Source organism: Vanessa cardui, chromosome 11 (genome assembly GCF_905220365.1).
Source record: "Vanessa cardui chromosome 11, ilVanCard2.1, whole genome shotgun sequence".
Lineage (NCBI taxonomy): Eukaryota > Metazoa > Arthropoda > Insecta > Lepidoptera > Nymphalidae > Vanessa > Vanessa cardui.
Genome location: NC_061133.1, coordinates 1,562,187 through 1,587,114, shown reverse-complemented (window position 1 = coordinate 1,587,114; position 24,928 = coordinate 1,562,187). Strand labels below are relative to the sequence as shown.

Here is a 24,928-nt window from a genome sequence, read left to right as displayed (position 1 = left end):
GCGAGAGAGAGTAAGCTCTATTGACTAAGGTCAATATTGAAATAATTCTTGAATTTGAGACTAAGCTATATTTTACACCAAAATATTTAAAAAAATATATAAGAATCTCTTAGTGAAAATCTTAACATTCAGACTTTAATTATGTTTAACCAACATAATTGTTTATGTCTCTCTTTTCCTGAATTGTTTTGTTATTACCGATTAAATTTATGATTTATTTTATTAACAATTTTTATTATTATACTAGGATGCCGAATTTGCTCGAGCGTTGTATATAAATTAAGCTATTTAATTGGCGGAAAAGAGTAACTACTGAGTCTGCCGGGTGCCGATGGTAATCTTACAAAACGACGAATGAAGTACTACAATATTTTAAGTTTCGATTTCATTTTATTTGTTGAGTAAGATTCCTTTGTAATAGACTATACTCGATCTTTTGTTTTAAATAAATAAGAATATAAATTATTATTATTCGTACGTACATATATTTAGTTAGTCTCTTTAAAATGATAAAATTTTAACACGAAATAAATTATCAATGATATTTTTTCCTTATATCTCAATACAGACAAAGCGTCAGTTTTCAAAGGCCGTCGCGACATTCCTCCGAACAAAGGAAAAAAACACTCGTCAATCGTCATTCATTCCAAAACAAATATCTTTCTCACGTAACCCGACGTATACTCATCCTTGACCGTATAAAATTATGACTAGGCATTGCGGCCATTCGACAAGTATAAGTAGAACCACAGATCAGTAAATCCGCTTTCACAAACTTTGACGGATATACCCCGAGCGGGGTCGTGTTACGCTGGTGGGGTGTCGATGACTACCGCACGCAATGATGTGTGTAATTCGACATGATTTGCCATTCATTGCTTAAGTGTTGTTTAATTTCGTAATGATGTGAAAACACTTGCGTTTGTTGTTTATCAGATGAATGTGAAGTTATTATCTCGAAATATTAAGTAGCTATTTGAATGTAATGCAACCGATACACAATCGGTATCAGATACAGCGTTGGCGGGGATAAACGAGTAGATGTTAGACGAGAACTCATAGATACACCCTACATATGTAATTTATGCTATAAATAAGTGGCATAAGAATAACAGACAACAACAATAGCCTGTTGATTTCCCACTGCTGGGTTGAGGCCTCCTCTCCCTTTTGAGGAGAAACATATACGGAACATTTTCCACAACGCTGTTCTAATGCGGGTTGGTGGCACACATGTGGCAAAATTTCTATGAAATTAGACACATGCAGGTTTCCTCACGATGTTTTCCTTCGCCGCCGAGCACGGAACGAATTATATACCAAGTTAATCACATGACAATTCAGTGGTGCTTGCCTGGGTTTGAACCCGCAATCATCGGTTAAGATGCACGCGTTCTAACCACTCAGCTTATAACTACAAAATTATAATTCGGGCATATTCAAAAATAAATAAATTATTCGATGAAATAAATGATAAATCAATATTAAATAAGGTATTACTTGAATAATGCAATATATTGGATATATGAAATATGATATATGTTTAGCAACTGTATATCTGTATCACTATTACTGAAGTATTTTCCAATCGCCACGACGATATTGTTATGAGAATGAAAGTAAATCATTCCATTGTCATTCCTCATAAACTCCGATATTTATACTTTCACCGTTCAGCGTCTCCAGTATTGTTTATAGACATTTTTTTCTCGTATCTGTATTGGATTCAATCTTAACGATATAAATATGAAATCAAATATCATATTTCCATCATCTGTACTATTTGATAAATCATTGCAAATAAATGGCCTTTATAACATTACTTTATCAGTGAGCTAATGTTAAATTCGGCGAATTTTGTAACTACTTTTCGTTGGGAACAGCTGTGTCAAATGTGAAACTGTTCATATAAATACATACTAATTTACGAGCAAATTTAGGTTTATAATGATATATGCTGATAAAGTAGAAGAGAACCAGGCATAATATAAACACCTCAATCTGAATAACTTAGTTCTTTTTTCCAAGAAAACGCTGTAGACTGCGCCTATAACTCATCATGTATACTTAAGTAAGCGTTAGCTTAAGAACAACATATTATTTTTTGTTGATTATAATTAATATTAAATTTTTTTCGTTTCCTGAGAGCGCACTTTTACTCACGGAACTGTTACCATAATTCGTTATTGAAATTCAAAAAAACTTCCAAGTTGCAATTTATAATTGTCTAATTATAGTCGTTTACTTTGTCGAAGTGTTATATCTTTGAATTATTGAGACAATATTTTACAATTGTACTCCGGTGTCTCTGAAAGAATTTCTAAACAATGACGTAGTAAAAAATGTTCAATTCTTGCTTGAGAAACTGTATCTATTACTAATAAACGCCAACATTATCGGCTAATTTATATTACCAAGATTTCTTGTAAAAAATTGCCAATCGGTGCCTTCAACGGCTTAAATGCCAATTCTAAGAAGATTAGTGACTTTAAAGATGATAACATACTTTAGGAATTCCTATTCTCTGGAATAAAAAAAAGTAGTAGACTTAGACTAAATAGAAGTAGAAGAAACTAGACTTTAAATGAGGATCTATCTTTTCCTCTCTTTTAAGTGTAATTATATATAAATACGGTTAAGCTTACCAAATCATTGCAAGTAAGCAAGTTAAATAAACATATTAAGAAAGAGTGCAGACATAACATTACACAATAGGGTTATATCAAATTTAATGAGCTTGACACATGCAGACATCTCACTGAAATGATAACTACGGAATCATTTTTGTATTCTTTGCTAAAAACTCGTGTTTAAATGAAGACTTTCACATTGAAATAGTCGAAAATTGTGAGAATCAGTTTGGATAACAATAAGCCGATTATAATGATGCTTGCGTAGACAATATATACGTTACGAACTTCTGTAAGTCTATAAACGTTGCATTTTATTTAATGAATGTAAAAAAATATGGAAAAGATATGATTAGTACACAGAACGTTCGTGAATTTCACTTCCTTCGATACTGATATATTATAGCTAGAAATATGTGGATACATGAAATGAGCTCAAAACATTCTTTTCACAAGAAGTGACATTCTTTTTTTAGTAATGGGCAGTTTCCATACAACGCCTTGTTAATTGTTACTAAATACGGCAGCTAGGGCTAATGTAGACACTAAATGTAAACATTTTATTAAATGGATATAACACTTTATGACTAATTAATAGTCTTACTGTATTTTCTCTCATGTATCTGAGGTATGGGTTCCTTATTACTATAGATAACAAAATTGTCAACAAGGCAGAAGCTTCCATTGACTTGCCACTTATTACGTAATAGCAAAAATATGCAGACACTATATACCTATAAATTATCACATAAATCCCCAACGATCCCCATATTTCGACTTTCCATACAAGCTTTCATCCTCAGTTTCACCCTCATAGGTGAAGAGTTTTCTGCCTTCATATTATCGTAATTAAATGATTTAATTACATTAGGAATACGAATTTCTATTCCAAATCTCATATCCCGTTTAATTCCATGAGCAATTCCTGTGCAAAATTTCACGATGTTTAAAAAGGCCTAAGTTGTTCGTTGTATTTTTATATCATTTAGTATTTTTATGAAAAAGTTAGTAAGAAGTAAATATCAAGAAGTTAGAAATTGCGGTAATTTGAGTATTCATACAACATCGTGGTTACATCGTCAGCAAACACTTCGTCACTGCTATACTAAGCCGAGATTTGGTTCTTAGGAAAAATGACTTCATACATATTAAGCAGGTTGAACATCCGTAAACATCTTAAATCTCAATTACATAATCCGTATTAAATCGAAAAATAGATAAAACTAAAACTATTGAAATACACGTGTCACTGCATTAAAATGTAAGTACGATCTAATATACATTTATTTTAAAAATCTCTTAAAAATTCAGATTAATTTAAAAGGTTAAATGTTTTACGAAGTGCATAAGGAAATGTATTATTTTAGCCAATTGACTGCCTTCGTGAGGCGATACGGAAGCATTGCCGGCACCACCGCAACCTGAAACACGAGTGTAATGAAAGTATAGAAGTGTTCAAACATTCACTTTAACTTAAAAATAATGAAACTTGCATTTTGTGCGTAATATTAATATACTGTTTGTTTGTATATTGTTTGTTTGAGCCGAGATGGCCCAGTGGTTAGAACGCGTGCATCTTAACCTATGATTGCGGGTTCAAACCCAGGCAAGCACCGCTGATTCATGTGCTTAATTTGTCTTTATAATTCATCTCGTGCTCAGCGGTGAAGGAAAACATCGTGAGGAAACCTGCATGTGACAAATTTCATAGAAATTCTGCCACATGTATATTCCACCAACCCGCATTGGAACAGTGTGGTTGAAAATGTTCCAATCCTTCTCCTCAAAGGGAGAGGAGGCCTTTAGACCAGCAGTGGGAATTTACAGGCTGTTTTTGTTGTTTGTTGTTGTTTGTTTGTATCACTTGTTTTACAGCAAAAATATTTAACTGAAGTCTTTAAAACTCGAAATCTGAACAATCAAACAAACAATATTTTAGTACTTTTAATACTCCTTTCAACTAAGGCTACTTTTTTCATAAAATATATGTCCTATAGATGTCCCTTGCTGCATTATACAAACAGTCAATAGATTACTTTAATCATCCACAGCAGTACCTAATGTGATGATACGTGCACCTAATCCAATTCTGTTGGACAAATCTTACGATTTCTACGCACTCATCATCCTCCTACACTTATCCCAATTTTATTTGGTGTCGGCGCAGCATGTCTTCTCCTTCCATACCTCTCTGTCAGACGTCATCTCACAAGTAAAATTCTTTCTAACCATATCGTCTTTCACACAATCCATCCATCGTTTCCTTGGTCGTCCTCTACCTCTATATCCATCCCCATGCTCAAGATATCTACGCACTAAGTGGTTATATTTAATATTTTCAGATCCACATGGCTTAATATATAAGGTTAGAAAATCAAATCAAAACCAAAAATTGTCCAAAATTTGCAGATTTGCAAAAGCGACGAAGACTTTATTTGTGAAACCATTCATTTTGCACTACTTTGTGATACCACGATATGTACAAATAAATACATTTCTTATTCCCGTTAATGAATTACAATGCGTTTTAAATTGGACGAATTGTAGAACGCGTTGAAACCGAACGTGGGATCAATAATGTATCTGTTCCACTTCTTACCGGTTATATCATAGGCGTTCTTAGCGCAGCTCGTTCTTGCATGTATCGACACTAACAGCGACTTAGTGCTTGTGTAAGTGTCACTATTTATACTTTACAAGTTACCAGTGATTTCGCTTGCGTTCAAATGATTAATCGTCAGCTGTTTGGTATAAAAAGTATTCTTGCCTAAGTTTTTAACCTTGCTTAATAGGAAATTTTATCAAATTCCGTTCATAAGTCGTGAAAGAGAGGCCGATAGATAGTTACTTTGGCATTTACAATATTAATGTAGATATTAAGTCGATCACCAATATCAAATGAGTATGAATAACTAGGTATATAATTCTTTGAGCTCAAAAAGCACTTAAATTAAGACTATATTATATATCACTTTCTCTTCAAATTTTTCTGTTGAACGTTTTCAATATTATCTTAACAACATTTAAGTACACAAGATAAAATTATGATCGCGTTTTATCTCGCCACTTTATTTTAAATGCTTAAACGTATTTAAACATGTAATTCGCCCGTCGTTTTATAATTGTTTTAACAAATGGTTTTCTCGTGATTTAACTCGATGTGAGCGAGTGGATAGAATGCGTGGAATGCAACCGATTTTGAGAGTTCAAACCCAGGCGAGTACAAAGCCTGCACAAGTTTGGAATGCTTAATTTGTTTGTATAATTATTGGCGTGCTTGGCGTGAGGAAATTTGTTTGACAATATTCTAGCACATTTTAATCAATAACTACAGTAGAGAAGAGTGACGAAATGACCTACAAATCTTCTAAAAAGAGAAGGCCAGTCCAGCTATAGAACTTTTACAAACACTATAATTGTTGTAAAAAAGGTGATGTCAATATAGAAAAAGTCATTTAGTAATAAGTTACAAGGTAACTTCTAATTGATTAAATTCTTTACTTAATGCCTTTTAGTTCTGACGGTTCTATCATCGGTTACAAAGTTCGTTCTTCTGTCGAAATTCAAATTTATTAGTCTGTAGATACCTTTTGCCCTAGATTGTGTCAGCTCTTGGAACCAGTTCACTAAAATGCAGCTTTACTTGATCGTATTTACGGCTTTCAATCTTATCGCATTGAGAGTCTAGCAAATTAGCGATGACAGTTACAATGTTGCAACAATGTACGTGTAATTGTACTAGTTGCCTGCCCCGACTCCGCTTGGCTGAAATAAGTATTATTTACTCCACGCCACTTTAAATCAAACAATGCTTCAAAATTGGTTAAAAATATGTGTTCAATGCTTTATGTATATAGAATTATTCTGTAGGAAATAATTTTATTTACATAAATAATATTACAGCACATTAGTGAGTACTGAGTACCTACTATCGAAGTTAACTAATTAATATTTAATTCTAGCAAAACTATTTCAAAGCCTTCATATTTTGTATCAAATATATGAGTATTACATACCATATATATCTACACATAAATTAAGTGAAAATATTGTTTTTTGTTTTGTCTAAAATCTCTCATTTGAGATGTATGCGTTAGTAGGCATAACAATTTCCATATTATTTTAACCCTATTCCGATGTTAATAATGCTAAAACATTTTAAGTGATACAATTATATCTGTTGAATTAATCACGAGGTATAATTTAAGAAACCAAACAAGGTTACGACTATGACGTAGATAACTGCCATTTGTCCATGCATTCTCGTGCAAATATGAAACGTGTTTTATTAAAGGGGTGCTACGTAAATGGCGATTCAGGTGCGCCCACACACGGCACGGCAGGGAGAGGGGCGACGGCGCGAGTTAGCCCTGCGCCCGCGCAAGTGATGCACGCGCCGCTCGCTCTGTTAGTGAAAGTTTAAAAAAAACCAGTGCAGCTGTGTGAATATGAGAAAATATATTTGAATTTGCAAGTGCGATTTATTGTAAATATAAGCAGTGTTTGCAAATTAATATTTGATCGTTTAAAAGGATAACAACATACTCGTGTGCTCTCAAACGTAACGTGTCTCGTTATGTCGAGATTTTATTTCAAGTGAACGATTACAGTTTTTAAGTACAAAAACAATGTAGTTTTTCTTTCTTTAAACGAAAACATATCTTTACCGTCTAATTGCGTTTTACTTTGGTCACGCTCTGCTTCGGTCCATTAAGTTATAATATAATGTTTGCTCTTGCTTCATAATGCTTATCTTTCTATCATTTTTATATAAAAAATATACGACTTTTCGAAACTATGCGGTCAACAAAAAAGCCGATTATCGTAATCATGCAAATTAAATAGTTAACGATGGTGTTTGTAACTGCTTCCTCGTGAGAATTTCATAATTCACTTGATGTTTTTTTTTACTATGTATATTGTATCATCATCAACGTCATACACTATGCAAAACCTTCATATAAAATGACAATACCCTCATTGTTATTTTTTTCCCTTATTTTTTTTACACACCAGTTTGATTATTCGAATGAAATAAATAGCCGTATAAAAAGTAATCAACAGGTTTTGGAACAGCATGTTTTAATTTTATCATTTAATTGCTTTGAGAGTTTAGTTCTCTAGAACTTAATTTTCTAAGTTATGTAATCTTTGTACCAATCAAACACTGATTCATTGATTATATTGAATTCCTTAAGTTACACTTTCACAATCATTTAGACAGGCTGAATAGAAAGCACTAACTAAATAAACTCGGCCGATTAAAATATTCAATGGCCAGTAATATTAAAAGACATGATTGAAAATTATTATAAAACTCTATGATAAATAAAATATAGGTTCCAGATTCTCATCTGGTCCGGAAAATTAGGATAAGATAATTTAAAAAAAGAATGGAATCCATCATATGAAACTAGATGGGGTGACATGCATCCGGCAACCGGTTTCAGGCCACTAGCAGCCAACTAGCCGGAACCGCAATTACGTCACGTTATCTTTAATATTCCGTTTGGTCAGATTACTGCATATTGCACATTCTTATGTAAAAGGACACATAATACAGATACATTACGCTTACCAACGACTATTTACTTTTAAATGAGAAAATGATTTCAATTCATTAATTTTTAATTTATTTTTTAACTTAAAAAAGAGTAAGTTGAAAATATTTTTGGTTAGAATGAATATGTAGTAACAAATTATTAAATAATAACAATTAAAGAAAAAACTAACAATCAACCTTAAGTTACAGTTGTTATCATTTTATACAGTTTTTGTTAAAAGTTGTTTTTTCGTCCCATTCCATATCAACATCAACAACTCTCCACGCCAGTCTTTAAGTGTGATAGTCCTCTTATTATATTGTTATGTAATTATTTTCACCGTGTTCGAAAAGTAGGCTAACATGCTCAAAGATCTATCTAAAATAGCGGCATTACTGTATAAAGCGGCTATTGTCTATATTTTCCATCATAGCCACTTAGAAAGTGCATCGCGTGTCTGACACAAGATGTAAGCTAAGATACGAATAGTAATGAACTTTGAATAACGCGAACTTCAAACTAGACCAAAGCCTCAAAACTTATCAATCTATCTATTGCAAACGCTCAATTTTCACCGCGACAAATGTTACTTTAAGTATAAAACGCACATTGAATACCTTAAAATAGAAACAGAACAGCAATGTTACAATAAATAAATATACATTAGATGTGTATTCACCGTTAATGACATTTAAATTTTGCGCATCACATTAACTTAGTGCCTCCAGCTGTTAAGCAAAAGGGCTGGTTATTTTTCGCCGAAAGAATCCAAATTGTAATTAAACGGAAAAATCTTATTAGCATTCTTGCCTAACATTACACGCGGTCAGAATTTATAGTTGTTTATATATATTTGCACATACATATTTAATTGCGACAATGCTTTTGTTATGAGCGTAAATACAATTGTTTGTAAGAGAACAATTCCGTGATATATTCGGTACTAAAATATAAACTGTTGAAGGAGTTAAAGTTATTAATTATTATTATCTGCCGTATAGAACGACATCAAAGCAATAGATTTAGCAGAACAGATTATGCGCTAGTCATTGCGTTGCAACGCAATGCTCTGATTGCAAAGCCTTGCTTAGAAACTATGAATGTTCCGGTAATAAAGTACAAATATATAGATAACTCGAACAGAATACCATAAATGAAAATCTTTTAGTGATACATAAACAGTAATTCAAAGAACGAAACATATTATTAAATGTTTTCGAAGTAAAAATAAAGAATAAGTTTTGTAAATAATAACAAATTCGGGTTTTACAAAAACTACGAAGCGTGTCAATGCTAAAATTATTAACAGAAAATAACCCTTTCTACAGTCTTGTTCGTTGAGGACAAATTTCGTAACTCTTGAATCAAAGAGTCTAAAGACTACATTGGGTGTAGTTTATTACTATTCATATTATATTTTGAAATTTAGTGGAGCGTGACTACTCGTATCACGTTGCGGAATTAATTAAACTCATTTATACATATTAAAACAGATCTAAAACGGCAAAACACAATTAAAAGATACGTCCAAAACTTCTCACGAGACATCGAAATATCAACAAACTACTTTTTGTTAAAATTATGATTACGTAGTTCACGATTTGTATCGAGAAAAAATCAGCTCTTGATATAAAGCGACCGGTTGACCCTGAATCGGACAACAGCTGCCGGTGTCTCGTTTAAGTTTTTCCTGCATCGAGTAGTAACTATAGCCATTGCAAACAGACCAGACATCTCGATCGTAATTCGATATATTATTTCATTCCACACGGGCAAGCACTGAGTATTTCCAGCGTGTGATGTATGGCAAAATAAATGTGAAGTGTTAAGTGATGTGATGCAGTGAAAAATGTTGGAAAATGGTATCGGAGAGACCACCAGTGAACGGCGGAGTCGGTCCGCCGAGGCCTCGGACATTTCGGAGGAACTGTGGCGATCAAGGTGCTAGGCTTTATTGATACTTTTTATTTAAACATATATGGTAAACAAGACGCGAGACCGGCTTTTGAAACTAGTGACTCAGTTGACACTTTACGTACGAAGCTGATTCAGATTTCTTTTGCAAACAATAAGTGTTAACTCGTTTCAACACACTTGAACAGTGCTTCTTTTTTGTTTAACAGTAAAAAATGAATGAGATACTATCGTAACTTAAATACAAGTTACTATCTGACCTTAAGAAATAACTTAGCAAATATAAAGCCGTGTAGTCATTCCCGTTTGAAGAAATGGGAGCCTGAGGAGCTAGCCTATGTGCTTTCGTTAATTGTCAAAGCGATACGAACTTAATTTCTTCTAAATTATTCAATTAAATATGATAATTACATTACTCTTCATCGATTATAATTTTCCCTTATTCTATAAATTAAGTTAATGGTACCTATTTGACTTTGTGTAGGCTCACTGATCGAAAATTAACAACAGCTAATCGTCAAAAACAAGGTTTGCTGATATAAATCAATAAAATAGAAGCACTGTTCCACAATGTAAAGTTAAAATTCAATCATTATTTCGATGCCTTTCTTTTACATGCAAGGACATCACATCGTTAACTTTACACCGCTTGTAAGCTTGACCTTTTAATGTTCGAAAACCGATCCGCACGCCGTGATCTCGTTTCGTTGTTTGCTCGACTTTAACTTCGAACATTCAAGCGGAACCAAAGCCTAAATCACCTTGACCGTTCGTTTTAGTATCCGTCACTTCACCGACGAAAGTTTACATCAAGACGAACGCCAAGTCTTCGTACTATAGCGAAAATGACGAGAAACCGAATAGCGTTTACCAGAACGTGGAAGACAAGGTGAAGTTTATTGAAGTACTGGAACAGACCTGGTGGCTCAGCGTGAGGACGGTTCTCCGTGAAGGAGAATTCGAAATCCAGGATCTCGTTGCATTTATTGGTACGCATTTTTATAAGCGCTAGATTATAAGGCAAACGATTAAAGCAATTATTTTAATGTAACAAGCTTGAAGTCTTTATTTTTAATTAATAGTATTATATCGAACGTAGACAAATGGATAATGTGTGAACACGCACACAATCAAAATGTATCTTAGAAAAAATTACGTGATGTTCGTGTTAGCTTATTTTGTTTACAATTTTAATTGCCAATTATTTTTACGTTAATTTGAACTTTGACTTTATATTTTGTATGATGGAATTTTTGATAATTTTTATGATAACATATTGAAATCTCACCAGAATCGGTGCTACAGAGGTGTAATTTTTCAATAGTATGTCAACTTTGTAGATATGAGACTTGGTACACGTTTTCTATGATTGATTCGAAACAACCTTACTACTTTTTTGTCTTCTCCACGATCAATCTCTGAAAACTAACAAAACAAAAATCATAAAACTCAAACCAATTTTTCAGCTCGCTTTGGAAAAGTTTTCATGAATTTAATATATACAATATATATAAAAAGCAAATGCCACTCACAGATTAGAATTACGAAATTTCAAAAGCTATGACAAATACAAATTTGAAATTCATCATCTAGGGGATAAAACGGCGGTTCAAAGTTTAATTTTTATAAGTTTCGCATGGGTAAAGCCGCAGATTCAGCAAGACTTAATAACTTAATATAACTAACTACTCTTCGCAATTAGTTTTTGTAGTTTGCATCCGCCTTAATTTAAATCTATTCTATTAAATAAATGTAAAATCTATTGTATTAAAAAAAACGACTAGAATTTTATAACCGGATAAGTTACTCGTTAAATATAATCGGTTTAATTTATGAAACCTCAATGGAACTGCAATTATGTTTGTTCGTAATTTAAATAAAGATTAATTTAAACTTAACTGGAATATTAATGTCATAGTGTGGGATATTCTATTGATTGATGACGGAAGATTACTTTCACTTAAACGGATAACTGGGAGCCTTATATAGTATCGAGTATTACTAGTATACGAGCCTAGAACAGAGAATGCTTATTGAATAGACATGGCGATCTTTATAACTGTAGGTCGTGCGTTTAAATGTATTTTCCCGATGAAAAAGAAAGAGTTTTCATGACTTTCTTATATCATGCTGGTAGACCACTTTGTATGATTCTTCTCTAGTTGGTTAGGGTATTCGCAAATTTAAACCAAAAAACATCCCTAAAGATATTTTGAACCCAAATAAGTCCAGTTCTGAGACATGCTTATGGATTATTTCTGTAATGCATTCACCAAAATTAACTATCACAAAGACTAATTTTATTGACAGCAAGCATGTGTTGTATTTAATTGAACTAAACGATCGCTACCTAGTATACGTTTATTTACGTAAGCTTCATCGCAATCAAATGAATGGCTTAGGATTTTCTTATGCATAATTCTCCGCTCTACCACACTTCATCTATTTTGCGTTCACGGCCAAAGCAGTACCAGAAACCTTCACGCAAATGTCAATTTTATAATTACTCTCTAATTATCAACACTCACATTAAAAAAAAGGTTTTTTTCTATTGTTTGGGCATATAATCTCTTAGAGTTAATGATCCTATCTAAAACAGTTGTGCGGCTGTAATCTACATTATTCCTGAATGCTATACCTAATATATATATATTAGGTATAGCACCCGTATGAAGCCATGCTTGGATTTTTATATACTTGTTAAACAATATTATTCGTCAACATCTTGTCCTATAATCTTTGTACAATTGAAGACTCTTGATTAATTTGTAAAGCAGTGAAATCATAAATGATCTCTCGTAATTGTACTAAGCTTTAATATATTTTACTACCGAAATTACGTTCTAAGTAGCAACATCATATTAAAATAGATACTTGTTTTTGATCGTATTTCATGCGTTCACGCATCGTCAACCGATAAAGTTGATACTGTGTCCAGTCGCTGTTGGCTCTTGCGTGAAGGTTTCTGCTGTAGTACAATAACAAGGTGCGTCACTCGTATAATTGCTTACAAAAAATTAAGACGCATTTCAGTACATGCAGCTCATGAGTAAGTCACAAGAAAGTATATAGTTAAGGGGAAAATAAAACAAATAGAGAACTTTAAGCTAATTATATAACAAAATTAATGTATAAGTAAAGTCTGATCAAGGACAGAACCTCTTATTGACCGAAAAACGATACATGTAAATGTGGAGATAGATTTTTGTTATGCCTAACTGAATATACCAATAAGCATAAAACTTAAACCAGAAGCTACAGTATGTACAAGCAAGATGTCTGCCGGCGGTCTTGATCGTTCTTGTTGTACTGCGTTACAATATTTATACATGTACATATGTCTTGTGTGCATCTAATCGACATAGGTATGCATTCTTTCAACTATCAAATATTAACCAAAAGTAATGATGAAAAAACATTCATCATAATACCACAAAGTTATCAATGATTAATTAATCACAGTAATATATGCGCATATTTATTCTTAACTGGTTTTTAATTTAGTCAATACATTAATTTATCGATTAATTTGCGATTTTCAATATTTTATCGTCCACGTAACACGGATGTTCGAATAACCTTACTAATATTAAAAATCCGTGGGAGGCTTGATGCTAAATATATAAAATAAGTTCGTATAAGTTTATAAAATACTTTGTTCTCTTGATAGTATAAATAAAGTGGCTTCCAGCAGTCTGTACGCTTACATTATTTAAACTAGGCAATGCAATTTTTAAGAGGTTTTCACAAATAAAAAATCCCAAGCTAAATTGATATTATGTCAAATGGGCCACCTGATGGTAAGTGATTACCACCATACATAGTGAAGACCCAGCTTCAGATAAACAGGAACATCAAATAATTAACAATATTTAATATGGTTTACTATATTAATTTTTACAGTTTTCTTTACAATCATCCATTATTTTCCGTATTTAAAGGCAGATTAACAATTCCCATGTCAAATTTAATAATATTCTTTTTCTACTTTTATTTATAAAAATGTCATTACATTCATATAGTCAAAGTATTCATTACATTCATATAATTCTGTGACTGAATATAACTCAACAGCGAGAAGTTATATAACCTTAAATGATTATTTATAAAATATTATATTTAAAATACTTTATAGGCTTACAATAGGCGCTGTAAAAAACATTCCATACGTCACCAATGGAACCAATCTTGGCAACCGTCCAACCATGCCAACTAAAATGTTATGACACTTGTATCTGTAATAACACTGACTCACTGACCCTTAAAATCGGAACACAACAATGTTAAGTATTACTGTTTGTTGGTAGAATGTCTGATGAGTAGGTGTCACCCCCACGGACTTCCACGAAACCTTAACCTTGAAATGCGAGAAAAGCCGCAGGTGAAAACTAGTAGTGTATAAAATTTATAGTTATAGTTCCGTATAGTAATGTCACTAGTGGAATTTTTTTTATGGAATAGATTGGCGGACGAGCATATGAGCCACCTGACACTAATCCTTACATCGTCAATGCGCCACCAATCTTGGGAACTAAGATGCTATGTCCCTTGTGCCTGTAGTTACACTTACATTACAAGAGATATTAACAAAAATGTTTATGCTTAACCACAGTATACATAACATACTTAATGTTGGGTCTCTCTAGTGAGCATAATACATTCTCGTGTCAGAGGGTACCCACTCTTCCATAACATTATATTATATAATCAGTAAAGAATAAAGAAACTTTTAATTAATATAATTAAAGAAAAGATAACTAGAATTAACAATGATTACAAAGTGCATCTGTGTTTGAGTGAGGCTAGTGAGATGTATGTATGCGTTAAACATCTTAGCATTGTCATTAATTACAATTATTATCATATAAATTATTCATTACGGCTCAGGATACAAAGGACCCTCAGTAAATAAAAACGTCCTAAATAATTATTTACACACACACAACATACGCTTTGTTAAATTTATGTATGTGTTGGTTGTCATGTACAGGCAAAAAAGTAGCATGTCTTTTTTTGGAGTTTAAGTTTGCTTCATACCAAAATTTCATCAAATTCGGTTCAGCGGTTTGGATGTGAAAGAGCGACAGACAGACAAACAGAATTACTTTCACGTATATAATATTAATATATATTTAAGTCTAGAACTGCACTCTTTTATCAAAATATAATTAAATCCCTCATACCGGATTGTATACGGTGTATTTAAAAACGCAATAGGCTATTTGACTGGTTTTTAAAATACATTTTAAATTATTTCGTAGAAGTTAAGGAATCCAGTAAAAGCTGTGTTTTTTATTTCTAGTACAAATTATTCGAAAAATATCACAGTAAAAATTCCATATTTAAATAGCGCGCAAAAACGCGCACGCGCGACAATATGACGCTGCAATGGGGTCGGTGACGTCACATTCCTGTATTTTAATCTGTGGTACATAGTAGAAAATCAAGGTTTACAAGAAAGTAACTTCATCATAAGCCCGGCCAATCAGGAGCATTTTGTGTCAATGATTTTTGAATAAATTAGGCTTTATTTTCAACTTTCATTAGTAAATAACGATTTTTAAACTCGTAATATACACTGATTACAATATTTCACAATTTATTTTTCGCATTGTCAAATAGCCTATTAGTTCGTTGAAACTAAGTTACATTTGATAACATATTGGTTGTATCCAGTTGAAAATATAAACGATGAATCGAACACTTGTCGGACGTTCTTAAAAAATGTAGTCAATCTCAAAACTTGCAATAAAATGTCAAGGTACGAGTATTCGCGGCTTACATAAATCACTCTGAAGCAACTCGAGTGAGCACGTCGTTTTCGCAACACCGGCTATCAACAATGGCTACGTTTTGTTGCGATCCGCACTTAAACATATGTCATTTACATACAAATGAATATTACCGTGATTTTCTTTTGAAGTTAAATCACTGGTTAAGCTAACAAAGTAAAAATGTACATTTAAAACGTCCGCTAAATTGCTTGTTGTTTCATTTTTATTATAAGTAGCTAAAGCACTTGTATTATGGAAAATCAGAAGTAACGATGGTACCACAAACTCCCAGGCCCAAGACAAACATAAAAAACTAATGATAATTTACATCGACTCGGCCGGGAATCGAACCCAGGACCTCGGAGTGTCGTACCCATGAAAACCGGCGTAGACCCCACTTGACGGAGGTCGTCAAAATACATTTACCTAAAAAATATAACATTATAACTCATTAACTTCTTTCATTCTAAATGCAGAAACTAAATAGCGAAGTAGTTGGAACGCATTAATCTTAATCGAAGATTATGATTAAGTCCGACATCGTTGAGTTTCTATTCGCTTAATTTATATTATTTTATTTATCCCACGAGCGCTGCAATTATCGTCGAAGTGGTCGATGACAAGCAATATATCAAATGAAAATCTATCACGCGTTTAAGTGTATACCAATCCATAAACGAGCAGCTCGACAGAGTCGAACACCAATCTTTCTGCCCTAAATCAGCTTTTCCTATTTCCTCTACGTTAAAGGCATTGCTTGCTTTAAACTTGCTACTAAATTACGCACTATTTTTTTATGTTATAGGTTGGCGGACGAGCATATGGGCCACCTGATGGTAAGTGGTCACCATCACCCATAGACAATGACGCTGTAAGAAATATAAACTATTCCTTACATCGTCAATGCGCCACCAACCTTGGGAACTAAGATGTTATGTCCCTTGTGCCTGTAGTTACACTGGCTCACTCACCCTTCAAACCGGAACACAACAATACTGCGTACTGTTGTTTGGCGGTAGAATAACTGATGAGTGGATGGTACCTACCCAGACGGACTTGCACAAAGCCCTAGCCCTACCACCAAGAAACTATGAAACTATGTCATTATGGCACTAATGATTCATCAGGTAAATCTTACCTGGATTCCGGATATTGAAAAACAAATAATAGGGAGTTTTACCTATCCTCAATAGAAGAACCTTTTCTTCTGTTTTTCAAAAAGTCATTTACAGTCTGTACATTTATGGCCTATGTATGTAGCTAACATACATAGGCCATAAATGTCTTATTAGGACTCGTTAAGGCCTTAAAAAATATATACTTAGTTTGATTAAAAAATCATTTTGAACGCAACTTTTTAAAGCGATATAATTTTAATGTATTAAAGATTAATTGGACTTTTTCTGCGTCCCTTTTGCTTAACCTGTTCGCACACGTGTGGCCGGTACTTTAACGTATTTGTAAAGTAATACCACTTATTCTTGACATGGTTATGATGTTTTATTATCTTGACCTGGAAAGCTATACTTGTTATGTTTACTCTAGTTTTATTACGTTTTTTGTTCTATTTATAGAAAGCATACGTAATGTGCGATATAACTGTTAAAATAACTGGAATATCGTAAAAAAAACATTAAATGGTGACTGCACTGTGTCAAGATTTTTTACTAGATATATATGATATAGATAAAGATGTATGTACATATATATACATTAAACTAGCAGCTTTAATTATGGGCGTCCTTTCGTAAATAAACCTATTGCTTCACCTAACCTTCTAACTTCACCTAAACTTCACATAATAGTTTTTTTTGAAAGTAAGGATATTGATGATTATCATCTTCCGTCTCGCTTTTTGTAAAATGAAAGTGATTTCAGGAAACGTACAATATGAGTAAGTTGGTAACAGGATGTAAGGGAAACGCGCGCTTTGATTTTGACGCAATGAGCGCGCTGTGTAAGAGTCGGCCGTCAGATGCTACCAAACTCGGAAAATGAGAAATTGTAATGTTAATATTGCTCAATGCCAAAGGTTATGTGGCAGATGTTACACATGCGAATAATATTAGGTTCGTTCCTGTATTTATAATTCTTTTGTCCTTTATACTACTATTTATATCTTACTAGCTACTTGTCCCGAGTTTGGACGGGTACTTAATATGTGACCAAATTACAATGACACTATCATTATAAATTGTATGTATTATTCTGATTATTGTAAAATTTCAACAAAATCCGTCCAGTAGTTTTTACGTAAAAGAGTATCAAACATACATTCATCCATCATCACAAACTTTCGCATTTGTAATATTAGTTAGACTCGTAGGATTAGTAGGATTGTTTGATGAAGGAGTCCTTGACTACCTATTTATGTTTATTTATTTATTATTTATTGCACATCAATACTAAAACGAAATAAAACATTTAGATTGAGAGTTACATGAGATCGATAACGGGTAGGTTCCATCTCTTCGTTTTGCGTATCCACTCCCAACACAAGCTTTACGACTAATTTAAAACTGACTTCATCTCTACTTTAAAACTAATTTAGAAACTCAATGCAAAGTATCGATTAACATTATTAAAGTACTTATGTTATTTTTTTTCAGACTGTGACAGTAGTGACTCCGGGCACCTCTACGAGTCGCTGGAGCCGCAGCCGCCGCTACCGGCCCTACCAGCGCCGCCCATACCAGATGACGACTTCGATTCCTTCGACAGCGACACCGACTCTGACGAACATGAGAAGGTGAATTATATCATATCATTCTAAATTTCAAAGTTTATGTATGAAAATCAGCGTACCTTGCTGCAGCTGTTGCGATATTTGCTCGCTTTATATAGTGTTTCATGGCATAATAAGATTCCGTTAAATAAAACTAATTATAACGGATGAATGGCGTATATTAATTATTTTTATTTTTAAACATCCCGACGTTTCGAGCACTTTGCAGTGTTCGTGGTCACGGGTAGACTAAGATGACATTTGTCTATTTGAAGAACAAAGGAAATATTATTAACAACTACCGCCAACGATTTCTCAATTGATATCTTGAGTAACGTTCCGGATGCACGCAGAAGGCACTAACTGTATCTCTAGGTCTTGCAGTCTGTTGGATTTGGGATTTTAAATTTTTAATAAGTGGATCCCAGGTGTTAGAAAGTCTCCAACCATCTTCTCTATTGAAGTTCGGATGTTTTTGAATTTCAATAGCCTCGCGTATCATTCTAGGAATGAATCTGTGTTCTCTAGCGAGGATCTGTGGTTTATCAAATCGGATAAAATGGTTAGGTATATCCAGAGCATGTTCACAGACTGCAGACTTAGAAGAACGCCTATTTTTGACATCTCCTATATGTTCCTTGACCCTGGTACCTATACTTCTCTTTGTTTGGCCTATGTAAGATAAACTACACTCACATTCGAGTTTATATACTCCTGCAGTTTGTAAAGGAATATTACTCTTGATAGGTCTCAAGAACTGGCTCACTTTCTTATGAGGCTTGTAAACGGTTTTAATTGAAGCTCGCTTCAAGATGTTGCCAATCCTGTCTGTAACTCCCTTCACATATGGTAGAAATGCAGGTTGTCGCTCAACTGTGGGTGGCTTGATACGGCTTCTGCGATGCTGGCGAGGCACGGGCAGCTTGTTCTGGTGGAGTGCAAGCTTGACCTGACGTAGCTCGTCCTCTAGGTGTTCAGCATCGCAGAGATGGTGGGCTCTCTGAAACAAAGATTTGCCAACGGTAGCTAACTGGCTAGGGTGGTGGTGCGAGTCACCATTGAGGTATTTGTTGGTGTGTGTGGGTTGGGTGTGTGTGCAAAGTGCTTGAAACGTCGGGATGTTTAAAAATAAAAATAATTAATATACGCGATTCATCCGTTATAATTAGTTTTATTTAAATGTGTAATAATCGCGAAAATTTAAGACAACATTAAGATTCCGTTAGGATACCATGTTGGGCAGTTTTTGAAATCGAATAAAAACAACATTTTGAACATATACTTACCGCTTTTGACAGCGGAAAGATGACAGGGTTTTGTGTTTATCTCTGGTAAAATGAAAATATACCTACTCTTTAAAGCAATTTCTTGTACAAAAGCACTTTTCATTATAATTTTATAACAAAGTTTTTTGAAAAATCAGTCTTATCGAACACAAAACCGAGCTAATCCCTCAAAGGAGTAGGATTTGGAAAAAAATACAGTTGATATATTTAGTCCTGAGTTCAAGTTTTTGGTATATTCCGCATGAATTGCCCAAAACTTGGGGTTATGGACTATTTACAGGAATATTAACGCAGGTACAAATAACTAGTTATGTTATGTTAGTAGGGGATTATTTAGTTATTTTTCTATCTATCAATATATGAAAACCACTTTAAGAGTTTTAGCTGTACTCAGCTGAATAGCTGTTAAACTAACGAATTCCTGAGATTATTGCACTAAATATTTATAAAAAAACACTTTTATTTTGTCTCCGATTCGATCCGAGAATTAGTTCGTATGAAAACAGGGCACAAAAAGCATATTTCAGTAATATTTTCTTCATATTGTTTAAAATTTTTCATGCCTAAAAAGCACCATTTTGATGTTTTTTTGTTATAATAAATAATTTATGTCATATTTTTTTTAATTATTTCAGATTATACAGCCTGAAGTTCCCCCCGCGCTCCCTGCGTCCAGATTACCGTCCCCGCCCGGAGGCGGACCATACACTCTCACAAAAATCGCGAGTGCCGCGCAACGCAAGATGCGTCAGATCAAGCGAAATCTCACAAAACGATACTCCGGTAAAAATATTCATTAAAACATTAAGTTTAAAAATTATTGGTAATAAAATAAATAGATGATTAATAAATAAATATATAATTTAAAAAATAAAAATATATTCCGATACCGGGAATCGAACCCGAGCCTCCTGGGTGAGAGCCAGGTATCCTAGCCACTAGACCATATCGGATGATGTGTATTATGTTGAAATAATCGAATTGTATACAGCGCTTGTATTTTCATGATATTATAATCATTTATTTTATTATAATAGGTTGGGGAAAAAGTTACTTCGTATTTTATATGAAAAATTCAAAAAGAGTTTTTTATAGTTTATTTACATTTGACTAAAGCATGTAGGTGTCATTTTGTTCCATAACTTTTTGCCATCTTGTTGGTAGTGACATGATCCCATTGCTGTAAAAATTTTGGGGCTTCTGATCGAAAAACTGCGACAAGTGGTTTTGGCAGTCCTCTCGTGATGTTAACCTGACACTGCCTAAGGAATTCTGCAGAGACCGAAACAGATGAAAATCTGAAGATGTAAGGTCAGGACTATACGGCGGATGCATTAATACCTCCCAGCCAAACTCTCGTAATTTTTGTTGAGTGGCTAAAGATGTGTGAGGTCTAGCGTTGTCATGGTGAAAAACCACACCCCTTCTGTTGATCAATTCTGGCCGCTTTCTCTCAATTTCTTGCTTCAATCTCATCAATTGTTCGCAATACAGTTCTGAATCGATAGTTCTGCCGGGCGGTAACAGCTCATAATGAATGATGCCCTTCCAATCCCACCATACACACACCATTACCTTGTTGCGAGTTAATCAGGGTTTTGCCACAGTCTGTGAAGCTTGACCGGCCTTTGACCACGATCTTTTTCGCACGTTCTTATCGTATGTGATCCACTTTTCATCACCAGTTATCAGCTTCTTCAAAAATGGTTCGGTTTCATTACGTCGTAATAAAGAATCACAAATGAGTACACGGTTCATTAGGTTTCTTTCAGTGAATTTATGAGGCACCCATATATCGAGCTTTTTTGTGTACCCAGCTTTATTCAAATGAGTCAAAACCGTTTTGTGGTCAATTGCCAGTTCTTCAGCTACATCGTAACTACTAATATGCCGATTTTTGTCCACTTTTTCAAAAATGGCATCAATTTTGTCCGTAACGGGGCGACCAGAGCGAGATGCATCTTTGATATCAAAATTTCCGGCTTGAAAACGCTTAAACCAAACTTGCGCTACTCTCACAGATACTGCATTAGGTCCATAAACATCACAAATTTTTTTCGCGGCTTGAGTTGCATTTTTACCTTTTTTATAGTAAAATTTTAAAATGTATCGAATTTCTTCTTTAGATTCACTCATTTTAACAACAACAAAAACAAATGAAAATCTCACAAATTCCTAATTTGAATTTGGAAATGCCTTCTTTAAAATTAAAACTTTTTAATTATACCAAAACCAGCCAGATACAAATGGTATAGCCAAAGAGATTTTATTACAAGTTCATACATACTATATGCGAAAAGACTTTTTCCCCAACCTAATATTTATAATTCCTAATTTACAATAACTATACTGTTTTATAAATGTAATAATTTTATATTATATTATCTTTACAGTGGCAATGGACGGTAAAACATTCACAAAATCAAACAATCAGAACGGGACATACGACGTACCGAAAACCCAAACAAAAACAAAGTCGCCAATATACGCAAATTATGAGAAACCAGAGATCCAGCACATATATAGCAATATAAACTTTAATGACACCAGAAATGTTTTGAATAAAGCCGATAATCCCTTGGCGAAGATTACCGGCACGTTCAAGGAGGAATTAAAGACTGTGATAGGGGAGAAGGGCATCAACAAGACTGGAGCCGACAAGGGAACAAATAAATCTGTAACAGGGGAAAAGATTACTACTAATAAGCCCGCTGAGAAAAGGAATAGTCATGGGGAAGTGCCACCCCCCTTACCAGATAAGCCGCCTCCAGAAAAGCCGACGACGCCTACGAGTGATACGAAAAGCAGCGGGACGCTGTCCCGGAAAGCGTATTTCTCCTTCAAGTCCCGGTTCAGACGAGCCACTTCCATGGCCGTGGACATCAACTCGGACGTTCCCAGCGCCTTGAAGATCACCAACTCGACGTTTTACTTGACCGATTCCATGGACGGCGACTCTGGATTCAGCAATTGGTAATTTATTCATTATTTTCCTGTAAATAAGTTAATCTTAATATTAGTGCCCACTATTTTCAAGATTTTTTTAATCTACAAGAACTTTTATAATGGTAAGATCTTCTTCGTAGCGTCAAGAAATACTTGTATTAGTTTCTTGTCCGGTTCTGACTCGTATGATATCATATATCATGGGTGGGCCCATCATATATTGAATCGCCAAACAGTACCTAACAGTGAATATTGTTGTGTAGGGGTTTGAAGAGTGAGTGAACCAGTGTAACAACATAATGTCTTAGCTCCGAAGATTAATGCGCATTGGTGATGTAAACAATGGTCAATATATCTAACAGCGATTGGATCTATATAATAATGAAGGCAGTGTATATAAAATATGCAGGTATATTAAAATAGCGTAAATTCAAATTATAAAAAATATACACATAGATATGAGTCACACGTTTGCATAGATACAAATATGATCAAATAAATGTTTCTTTGAAGTTAATAATGTGATAGAATTCTTATGGATATCAAATTGTTTAAATAATTAATGCAATCGTTTTTTTAATAATCTTTTAGAAGTACACTGAGGCCTACTTTGTACAAATTTATAACAGAATAATATTGTAGTCAATATCCAATAAGAATTAGTATAATTTTAATCAATTTAATTACGTAAAAAGATACGAATATTTTCGGAAAATAAATTTTACCTTAAAGTTATATTTGGCATTTTGGAAGAATACAGGTTTGTAATTTATTTGCAATATTCATGACTTCGGCTATTTCCCCGAGGCGTGTCGCAAGGCGTCCGAGAGGACGGGGAATTTCGTTGCGCAAATATTATGATCAGTTTCGTCGATATTGCCTTCAATTCGATTAATTTTATATAAGGCTCTACTAAATTATAATATTGCTATAAAATTAACTTTTCGTTTGATTGACATTTATATCCAGTATTTAGGACCATATTACTTTAGTTAACTTCATACTGCTTAACCATAAAACAAATTATATTATACCTACATTAAATAGTTAAACATACACTGTGAACATTCTGTCAGTCATAAATAAATAGGGAAACTATAGGAATGAACCTAATACCAGTTAAAACTATATTGAAATGCTGACGTAAACCCAAATTGCTCAAGATGTAATTAGATAAGCTAATCTATTAACTTAAAATGGACAGACCATATTATGAGCATGTTAATACATATAATAAAAATATACTTAACTAGCTACCCGTCTCGATTTCACATAAAATTCTGGTTAAACGTTTGGTTACATGATTACAGAAACAAGACCAAGTTTATGAGGGTGCATAAATACGGAATCTCATCTCACCACTGACCTGTCATAATAAATTAAATACACCTAGGTAAATGTGGCCGACTAAAATGACAAATTGCGTTATGAAAATATCCTTACATCGGACAATTCCAATTTATTAAATATTGATTTAATAAATTTTAATTGTCTGATGTTAGGACATCGTTGGTAATTATTGGAGGTAATTCTCGGTTGTTTTTCTACATAACAACTGAATATACAAATGTATGTATGTATGTATAATGGTATAGGTAGGCAGACGGAAAAATGGGTTATCTGATTATGAGTGGTCATCAGGAGTGGTCACCATCGCCCATAGATATTGGTGCATAAATCCCAAATGCGTCAAAGAAGTGGGTACTAACATATAATGTCCCTTGTGCCTATGTACACCAGGATATCTTACCTTTCAAACCGAAACACAACAATTTCATTTTTGGCAAACGATTATCTGAAGAGAGGTTGATACTGCCCAAATAGACTTGCAACAGGTCCGCTGTATAGAGTTTATTTAGATTAGAGAGAGAGGGAATGTGTGTAGTGTCTGACGCCGAGGTCGTTTCAGCAGCGAGACGGGCGCGGAGCCGCTGTCGCCGGGCGACCGGCGGCGCGACGGTACGCTGCGCGCGTGGTCCGAGTCGTCCCCGTGCCTGGCACTGGAGCGCCCCGCGCTGCCGCCGCCGCCGCCCCCCGCGCACGCCCCGCACACTGACCTTAGCGCTGTCAACGAAGGTCGGGACCGCTTGCTTTCCTTGAGGCGTCGACT

At 34.1% G+C, this 24,928-nt stretch overlaps 1 protein-coding gene and 1 non-coding gene across 11 annotated transcripts in view; one reads left to right on the top strand and one right to left on the bottom strand.

Annotated features, from left to right (window-relative positions):
* The window catches only part of LOC124533685 (rho guanine nucleotide exchange factor 15), a 113,801-nt gene that overhangs the window by 74,283 nt on the left and 14,590 nt on the right, over positions 1 to 24,928 (top strand). For 5 of the 10 annotated variants that reach the window (XM_047109120.1, XM_047109118.1, XM_047109122.1 and 2 more), the window contains 4 exons: positions 18,471 to 18,610; positions 20,508 to 20,655; positions 22,266 to 22,845; positions 24,728 to 24,894. In XM_047109120.1, coding sequence (XP_046965076.1) covers positions 18,471 to 18,610; positions 20,508 to 20,655; positions 22,266 to 22,845; positions 24,728 to 24,894 — 1,035 coding nt within the window. Of the gene's footprint in view, positions 1 to 6,987; positions 7,105 to 9,945; positions 10,115 to 10,866; positions 11,077 to 18,470; positions 18,611 to 20,507; positions 20,656 to 22,265; positions 22,846 to 24,727; positions 24,895 to 24,928 lie in introns of those variants that run through there. The other 5 variants (XM_047109126.1, XM_047109127.1, XM_047109125.1 and 2 more) reach the window with 5 other exon arrangements.
* Trnae-cuc lies at positions 20,754 to 20,825 on the bottom strand. The gene has a single exon. It is a non-coding gene; the product is annotated as a tRNA-Glu (tRNA).